At 41.2% G+C, this 9,687-nt stretch overlaps 1 protein-coding gene across 3 annotated transcripts in view; it reads left to right on the plus strand.

Annotated features, from left to right (window-relative positions):
- Nucleotides 1-2,155, plus strand: part of SUGT1 (SGT1 homolog, MIS12 kinetochore complex assembly cochaperone) — a 47,938-nt gene extending 45,783 nt beyond the window's left edge. For 2 of the 3 annotated variants that reach the window (XM_038418398.2, XM_043504567.1), the window contains 2 exons: nt 475-656; nt 1,587-2,155. In XM_038418398.2, coding sequence (XP_038274326.1) covers nt 475-656; nt 1,587-1,688 — 284 coding nt within the window. In that variant the 3' untranslated portion in view covers nt 1,689-2,155. Of the gene's footprint in view, nt 1-474; nt 700-1,586 lie in introns of all 3 variants that reach the window. The other variant, XM_043504569.1, reaches the window with a different exon arrangement.
- Nucleotides 2,156-9,687: the final 7,532 nt, after the last annotated feature.

The raw sequence follows: 9,687 nt of genomic DNA on the forward strand, positions 1-9,687 counted from the left end.
TGCCTGGAGCTGGAGCAGAGCCGGAGCACAGCTCCAAAGCCCTGGATCCGACACCCATTGAATGGAAGAACTCCCAATGACTTCACTGGTCACTGGATCAGGTCCTAAGATCTTGAATAACACCAGCTCTGACACTCACCTTGTGACATATGGATACATTGCCAGTTCATGATTTTTCATGTTCTTCAGCCAATTTTAATCCTTTAATGTGGCTCCTATTCAACCCAGTCAGACTGAATTTTACAAGATAGGATATTGTGCTGTATCAGATGATCCACCAGAAAATCCACCTCCTACAATTTCCTTCATTTGTTAGCTTTAAAATTCTGTCCAAAAAAGCAATCAGGCTTGTCTGACAAGATCGGTACTTACAGATCCATGGTACTTTTTGTTCAATTCTGGTGGGGTTATTTATTTCATGCTCTAAATGTTGCCAAAAATGCCAATTTAACTTACTGCAGATGTTATTTCCAGACTCCAAACACCTATATCCATCATCCTCTCATTATACAAGGAACTGGGATAAATTGGTGGTTGAGATCAAAGAAGAAGAAAAGAATGAAAAATTAGAGGGGGACGCTGCTTTAAATAAACTCTTTCAGCAAATCTATTCAGATGGTACAGATGAAGTGAAACGTGCCATGAACAAGTCCTTTGTAAGACTTCAGTCTATCCTTACATCTTTGTGAATGCTATAAAGTAAATAAATAAAATTAAAAATACCTTGAGGCCAGATTTTGTGGGCCAAGTCATTTGCATATGCAAATGTGGTAATCGGAGGCAAATAAATATTTAAACATCTCTCTGTTTGCATCTGCAATTGTGGTAAAATGCATAAATGCACAAGAACTTATATATATGAGTCTCTAGAATATGGAAACTTAGCCCCTACTGAGTATGAAAAGAAATGATCCAGTGATATTGCTATGATAGCATTTTTATGTACTGGCAATTGGAAGAGTTGCATTTCTCCATATTGTTAATTCTGAGTGGTGAGCTTAGACTTGGAGCACAAAGATTGCGCTCCATCCTTGCTCATTTGTTTGTTTGAGCCTATACTAATGTCAGTGGAAGCAACTTACCCCTTCCTGGTTGGTCATAAGATCTCCAGAGGAGAGAACCTAACTCCTTTCATTTTTCTGTCAATTGCTAATTTTCAGATAGGAGTTTGAGTGCACAAGAATGCATGATTGGACCATTGGAGGCTACTGTGTATTGAAACAGTGTCACTACTTGTTTGCCTTAATCACATCAAAAGTGGACATATGACAACAGAAATTATTGCTTTATTAAATTTTAATGTCAGAAGTCTTGTGTGCAAAATATGCGAAGATTGATACAAAAATCATGTGCACATCCTATGTCTAGATCAAGTCATCTTCGTTTAATGTAATCATAATTGCACATAGTATATAGGGAAGGGTTTCAGAAGGTCTGGAGAATTTCAAGGGAATCTGCATTAGAGTCTGCAGGAAACAATGCACTAGTCGTGCAGAACTTAATCTGCTATAAAAACTGTGGATTATTTTAAATGACTGGCTATAATTAACTTCAGCAGACTAAACAAATGTTTTTCCCTATTGCAGATGGAGTCTGGAGGGACTGTTCTGAGCACCAACTGGTCTGATGTGGGGAAAAGGAAGGTAGATGTAAATCCTCCTGATGACATGGAATGGAAAAAATTCTAATATGTTGATTTGGCATCTTTGTGTTGCCCATATTCACATACTGACCATTGTGTATGGACACAGCATTCTTGGATTTAAGACACTGAATGTTCCCTTGAAGATCGGAATTACCGTCTTTACATCTTGCATGCTTTAGTAATTCCTTTGTCTGCAGGTGTTAAGGTTTAATCAGGAATGGAAGCCTGTTTTTCATCCCTCCTGTCCATGAGGGGTTTTCAGAAACAGATTGAACTAAGTCATAAATACACATTTTCTACTAACTTTATCAGTTCTGTACTTTGGGGGATGTGGAGACCTTTAGTGGTCTGTTTAGGATTATTGCCTTATTTTTAATTCACAGTATTTCTGTTGAATAATTTATTAGCTCTGGCAACTTTGGGTAAACACACTTTTCAACTACAGTGTTAATTGTTTGCTCTCTAACTCTGCTGAAGAATAAAACTGTAAAATATAAATTTTTCCATAAAGAAGTTTGGTTCATTTTATTTTTAAGTCTGAAAACTCAGCTATGGAAGAAAAAACATAATCAAAATTTACATTTGGAGAAGTAATAGCTAAGTCGTACAGATATTGAGAACCAAGTACATAGGAGCAACACTCCTGCTCTGCTAAAAGAAGAATGAGCTCCCTGTTCTCTTCTTGGAGGGAGAGGAATCACCAGAGAAGGAAATTTGAAGTAGAAGTAGCAGGATTGAGGAATTGCTAGGGCTCCCATCCTTCCTACCTTTGGGTGGATCTGCAGCACCTGATGGGTGGAAGGGTGGGGAGGGGAAGAGGATTGCTAGATCTGGAAAAGCTCTATCTGCCTCTTCTGTTGACAGATGTCCTTTGCCAGTCCTCTGTTTCTACTCACGAGGAAAGGGGGTAGAAAAACAAAAATGCACAGATTTGCTTACCATCTCTTTTTGATTGTATTGTTCTTCTAAAATGCAGAACATTGCATTGAGTGTTTCAGTATTTTTAGAGAAGAGCTCCAGCGTCCTTCGCTTTTGGCCTGTACCAATACAGGTCTTCCATCCTGATAAAGTTTTAAAAGGTGATATTTATAGAAATGGGGGTCAGAATCCTCTGGGATGAGTCCCCATCCTATCGCTGCATGCATGCTTTGGTTGGTTGGCTGTGCGCCTTCAAAGGGGTATAAATGTGTTCTCTTATCCCTCTTTTCATGTCTTATTCCATCGCTGTAACTCTGAGACCTGCCTAGTGAGCTGTCCTTCTTTTGATCTGTTAACTATTTGTTGCAAGCACAGTTCACCAAAACAGTAGAAGTTTCATGTAGTCTGGGTGGGAAGGGGAAACTGATCAGAATGGTGGTGGGGAAAAACAAATTTTCTTAATGAAACATATCCGTAAAATAAAGCTTTTATAATGAGTATAATAGAATCTTAGAAGTGTAGGGCTGGAAGGGACTTCAAGAGGTCATCTAGTCTAGCCCCCTGGGCTGAGGCATGACCAAGTAAACCTAGATCATCTCTAACATATTTGTCCAACCTATTCTCAAAAACCTCCAGTGATGGGGATTCCACACTGTCCCTTGGAAGTCTATTCCAAAGCTTAAGTACCCTTATGGTTAGAAAGTGTTCTGTAATATCTAACATAAATCTCCCTTGCTGCTGAGTAAGACCTTTACTACGTGTTCTACAGTTGACCACCCGTGTCTTCATAAACAGCCCTTAACACAGGGGTAGTCAATTATTATTTGTGAAGGTCTAGATTTCTTGGTCAAGATATAGTCAAGGTATAGACTCCGGAGAAACATTTTTCACACCACAATAACAATAGTGATAATTAGTAAGTAAAAAGATTTCACTGTCCATTCAAAAGCATCTGGCAGTCTGGATTTGCCCGTGGTCCACCTATTGACTTACCCCTGTCTTAACCTCTGTTATCAGGTCCCCCCTCCAGTCATCTTTTCTCAAGACTAAACATGCCCAGTTTGTTTAACCTTTCTTCCCTAAGTGAGGTTTTTCTAAACCTTTTGTCATTTTTGTTACTCTTCTCTGGACTCTCCAATTTGTCCATCTTTCTTAAAGTGTTTAGACCCTTTACTCCACAGAATTAGACACAGTACTCCAGCTGAGGCCTTACCAGTGCTGAGAAGAGCAGAACAGTTATCTCCCCATGTGTTACATATGACACTCCAGTAAATACACCCCAGAATGATGATAGCCTTTTTAGTAACTGAATAACATTGTTGAATTACAAACTGAATATGAATCACTATAACGCCCAATCCTTTTCATCATTACTACCACTTAGCCAGTTATTCTGCATTTTGTAGTTGTGCTTTTGATTTTTTTCCCTTCCTACGGTAGTAATTGCACTCCTTATTGAATTGCATCTTGCAGATTTCAGACTAAAATTCCAATTTGTCAAGGTCATTTTGATTTCTAATTCTGACCTTCAAGGGGCTTGCAAACCCCTTCCAGCTTGGTGTCACGTGCAAATTTTGTAAGCACTCATAATTCAGTCATTAATGAAAATATTGAATAGTACTGGCCCTTGTGGGATGCCTCTAGATATGTTCTCCTAGTTTGACAGCAGCCCGTTGATAAGTACTCTTTGAGTACAGTCATTCAAACAGTTGTGCATCCACCTACAGTACACTAATTTGCTTATTAATATAATGCAGGACTGTCAAAAGCCTTACTTAACATATATCACATCTACTGCTTCCCTCCCATCCACTGAGCCAGCGAATGTGCCAAAAATTGAACTATGATACACTATGTAAATGCATGCTTTCTCTGAAGGTTATGGAGAACAGAACTGCTGCTCACCTGCCATTCTAAATTAGTAAGATATCTTCAAGACACCTGCGTGAAAGGAGATGGGCATACAATTAAAAAAAAAAAAGCCAAAGCTGTAAAATTGCACATTTATTTTCTTCTACTTTTGTCTTATGGAGACATGTTTCATCAGTACTTTCCACCATATAAAATTTAGTTCCAAATGAAACTAAGCATCTGGAGGGAAACTTACAAAACCTATGTACGATACACGTACATTGAATTTCCATTATTGGGGCTTGGTCAATCGCTTGCTATAAGGAGTGTTTTATGCTACCACACTGAGAAGATATCAATTTGCTTCTTTATTATTTGACCAGACAATAATGATGCTACTTACAAAATAAGAAAGAAACATGTCCTACTGCTCTTTAGCTCTTGCATGAAGTGCTATTGACAGGCTCTGAAGGTGGATAGGCTTTGATGGTTGACCATTGAATGAGTGAAGAGAACAGAATATCACGTTTCAAAAAATCACTCCATGTCAGTGTTGGAGTATTAAATCTCACATTGTACATAAATTACTGCATTTAACTCAACTCCGGTAATCCGATTACTCAACAAGTAATCAACAACTTGATTACTGGGCAATTACAAATTGTCCTGGGTATTGTCTGCAAAAGTTTGAAAACAGAATAACTATTTTAGTGTTCTGGCTATAGTCTAAATTAAATTCCACTTTTATATAGTAAGAGGGACATAATTTGAAATGACAGATGACAAATCACGACTACTACAGACAAATGGGTAAGAGACATTTCCAAAGGGTCCACCACAGCATTCAAAAGGATCCCTACTTCAAATTTTCCCTTTCTCCCTCAGCCCCTTCAAGAGGAAGACCATGTTCAGGCAAATCAATCGTCTTCAAGTCAGGGCAGTGTAACCTATCCCAAACCAGGAATGATGTCAGGGCTTATGCTCCCTGGATTCACAAGAAATTGGGAGGGCAGGGTGGTGCTGGATTTCAGGACTCTCAATAAGTCAATCCACTCCCACAAGTTAAAAATGGAGACTGCTCAGACCACCATGGTGGCTATCACCCAGGGGGATTTCCTAATGTTCCCCGGAGGAACATCTCCACGTTCCATTCATTCCGGTCCACCGACTATACCCGAGGTTTGCACTTGGCACATGCAGTATGAAGCCTTTTTGGCAGTGCCACTACCCCAAGGCTATTCACAAAGGTCCTGGCAGCAATAGTGACATTCCATTGTTAGAAAGGGATACAGCTGTACCCTTTTCTCAACAACATCCTGATAAGTCTCCTCTCTACGGAAGTCAGTCAGGAACAGGCAATGGAGGGTACCCCCCCCCCCCCCGGCCGCAACCTAAGTTTATACTCAATCAGGAGAAAAGATAGCTCAGCCCTAGACAGACAATAGGACACCTGGGGGGTTGGCTGGAAACCACACTCCACAGGGCTTTCCTTTCCAGAGATAGACAGGCATGAATTCTGCATCAATATGCTTCACAGTCCACGTTCCCATGTGAAGGACTGACTGTGTAGTTAGACGTGTTGGTTTCATGCATATACCTACTCACATGGGCAAAGTTTCATCTTGGGTGTCTGCAGTACTACCTGCTGAGCTTCCCTGCTTGCAATCACAATTCCATCTCTCGCTGTAAGACTTCCCTTCTTTGGATGGCGATGACCTCTAACAAGATTCATGAGCAGTATTCATTTGATATCACTGAGACATACCATGAAGACAGATGCTGGCTTAGAGGGCTGGGAAGCTCACGCAACTTGGCACATAGTAGAATTTCAGTGGTTGCAGATGGAATCTCACTGCTGTATAAACTGTTAGGAACTGCTAGGTGATATGCCTAGCCTAACCCTTCAGGCACTCCTCTCTACCTTTAAACTCCAGATGCATACTTGGATTCACAGAGAACACTACTGCCGTGGCATATGTAGACAAACAAAGGGGCACCAGGTCAAGCTTGTAACAAGCAGAAGCCACAGCTACCTTCAGGTGGGTTGAGAGACATCCTGCCAGTCTGAGCCATGCATGTCAAAGAACAATGCTATGGCAGACTGGCTCAGCAGCAAAATCACAGACTGAGGGAACAGTGTTTCCACCAGAGGGAGTTCAATTGCATAGTCTAGTGTTTTGGGAAATCAACATGCAATCTCTTTGCATCCAGCTCCAATGCCAAAACAAAAAACTTTTATGCCAAAAGGAGAGACCATTGGGTCAGGGGAATCAATGCCTTCTCACAGGTATGGCCCAAGGCTTTGCTATATGCATTTCTTCTTTTCCTATGATAACACCCAGGGCTTTGGAGCGGAGCCCAGAGCTGGAGCATGGAGCAGCTCCGGAGCCGTGAAGCTACAAGTTTTTGCCTGGAGCTGGAGCGAAGCCGGAGCACAGCTCTAAAGCCCTGATAACACCATCCAACCTGTACCGAGACAGGCTACCGTGATTCTGATTGCACCATACTGGCCCAGACATCCCCGATTTTCAGACTTTGTGGAGTTGTCCATGGCACCCCCACTACCACTGTGATGTACTTTATCTCAGGGCTGTCTGTTTCATCATAACCTGGCATCCCTGAACCTGACTACCTTGATTTTGAGGTAAAACCTAGGATACTCGAAGGCTGTGATCTCAACCCTACTGAAGTCCAGAAATTTTTCTAACTATTCTCATTATACAGTATTATGGAGAAGATAAGATTCTTCGTGCACATTAAGAAGATAATGGCAGGATCAACTTCAATCAAATTGGTCCTAGAATTCTTACAAGCAGGTCTATCTCTGGGGCTGCAGTACAACACACTTAGAACACAAGCGGTGGTTCTTTGTATTCAATTCTGGCAGCTGAGGGTTGATCTCCCTTATCCTATCACCCTCACATCAAAAAATTCCTCAGAACTAATCAGACCATCTCCTATTCTTAGGATAACCCCATGGGATCTTTTCTTAGTATAGAATTAGTTTTCAAGTTCACTTTTCAAACCCCGTCCAAAGTGTTTGTGTATTTTGTGACAATTAAAGTTACTTTTCTAGTGGTCAGAATATCCGCATGAAGGGTCTCAGAGTTGGGAGCCCTTTCTGTCGTCCCTCAGAATCATATTTTCCATAATGACAGACCCATCATTCACCCCAAATTCTTTTTTTCCCTGGTCCCAGGAGATTTTGCCCAAATCTAGTCCACCTGAAAGAAAGAGTATGGCACACCTTAGATGTCAGGAGGGCAATTTATATCTATAGTAGAACAAAGACCTACAGAAAAACATCCACTTGATTTGTTCTAATACACCACAGAGGTAAGGGACAGAGAGGGCTTCCATATCGAGATACATTAGGTGGGGAATTTTAGAGGCATATAAAGCAAAGGGGAAAACTCCTCACTTCACCGTGAAAACCTATTCCACAAGAGCAACAGAAAATTCAGGGGGTGGCAGGTCCACTACACCAGATGAACAAATTTGCAGGGCAACAACTTGACGAGAGGTCCCTGCATTCGTTCACAAAGGTCTCTAAGATTGATAGACTTCAGTCAGGCGAGGCAGCCTTTGGACGGTGCGTTCTCTCTTAGCCCACCCAATAATTGATAGTAGCAGGGGAAGGGGAGGAGTACTGCTCCAAAAGTCCCATCACTGCTGAATGTATGGACCCAGGAAAATGAGGAAATGTGCATCAGCTGACATTGTTTAGTTCTGGTAGGGGGTTGGGTCCATAAATTCTTCCCATATTTTTCATTTCCTTCTTATGGGGGTTAATTTTCAAAAGTGTTGTGTATTTTTCCTTCTTTTTAGGGAGAGCTGATGGAAAAACTATCTTGCATTTAATTAGTGCCCCTTGGGATCATCCCAATGTATATGTTTTTTCCCCCCTCAGGTTGGACAGTTATTACTACTTAATGATGGGCAGTTTTATCTGTTAGTGCTTTCTGAAAGAATGTTTTATTCAGATATGACAGTTATTAACTTTAGAAGTGACTCTCTGGAGGGGTTCTCCAGTGGGGAGGAGTTACCTGGAGAGTCAGCCCAGCCAATCAAAAACATTTGACGCTGCCCGCTACAGTGTGGGGACTGAAGAACCCATCACTGCTGAATTTATGTACCCAGGCTGCTACAGTTTTGGGGTGAGGGAGACAGATTCTCATATCCAGCTAATAATGCCGAAACACAGTCTAGTTTCTTTTTGCTACATCTGTGAAGTTTCAATATTGCAACTTTTATAAGATCTAGATTGTTGGAACTTCAGAATAAACATGCTTCTTAAAGAAGAAGTTCTTAGGAACTTGCTCAAGAAGCAAACTCTTAACATTGATATTTTCTCCATTTATTGCCCAGTCTCTAATCTTCCTCTTGTGGGGAAAGTTCTAGAGAAGGTGATTTCCTTTTTTTTTTTTTTTTTTTAAATCCTCACTCAAAACCTATGTGTCTGATTGTCTTGACCCTGGTCAGTCCAGTTAGAGGGCTGGCTATGGTACGGACCCTGTACTGGTTTAACTGATGGATCTGTTGTAGATGAATGGACAAACGTTTGTTCCATGATTCTAGAGGCATTTGGAGGACGGTGATGGGTGTGGTATGCCAATTTTCATTCTAATCTGTAGGACTGTATTCCTCATTTTTCACAAGTGCAGCACCCATTACTTCAATTGAAGATGTAATTAAGGGTAGAACTGGCTTAAACATATGGGAGAGACTTCACCCATCACGGCAATGCCGCAGCTGCTTCAGTTGGACAAAGCTGCTTCAGTTGGACACAGCTGCTGTCTTTATCAGTGCTTGACAACACTATATAATTCAAAGCATATGAGGATTTTTGTTTGTTTGAATCAGCGGCACATCAGTACGCACTAGGGAACTTTTAGTGCACATCAGCAGGGTTCACCCCTTTAGTGCACGGCACGCTGAATAGGTAAATACTTACATTGCACAGAGGTGAAGGGCAGCTCTTAAGAGTGCCTTGTTAATTGAGCTGCCCCATCGTATCCAATGAAGGGACGTCTCAGCTATCATTTATAACTTCTTTCCAAGGAATTGGGTGAGGGAAAAGATTGCCGGAATTTAAAGGAACCATCACCTGGGCTTTTCATCCACAGCAGACGCAGATTTAAAAATTCCCCTGCCTTGTAGAAAATGAGTCTGCCATTATATATGGGACGTTTCGTAACCAGTCCAACCCTCTTCAGAATCCTCAGGCAAGCCGGATGCATTTTGGTGTGATTATAGTGAATAGGAAACCGTCT

Source organism: Dermochelys coriacea, chromosome 1 (assembly GCF_009764565.3).
Source record: "Dermochelys coriacea isolate rDerCor1 chromosome 1, rDerCor1.pri.v4, whole genome shotgun sequence".
Lineage (NCBI taxonomy): Eukaryota > Metazoa > Chordata > Testudines > Dermochelyidae > Dermochelys > Dermochelys coriacea.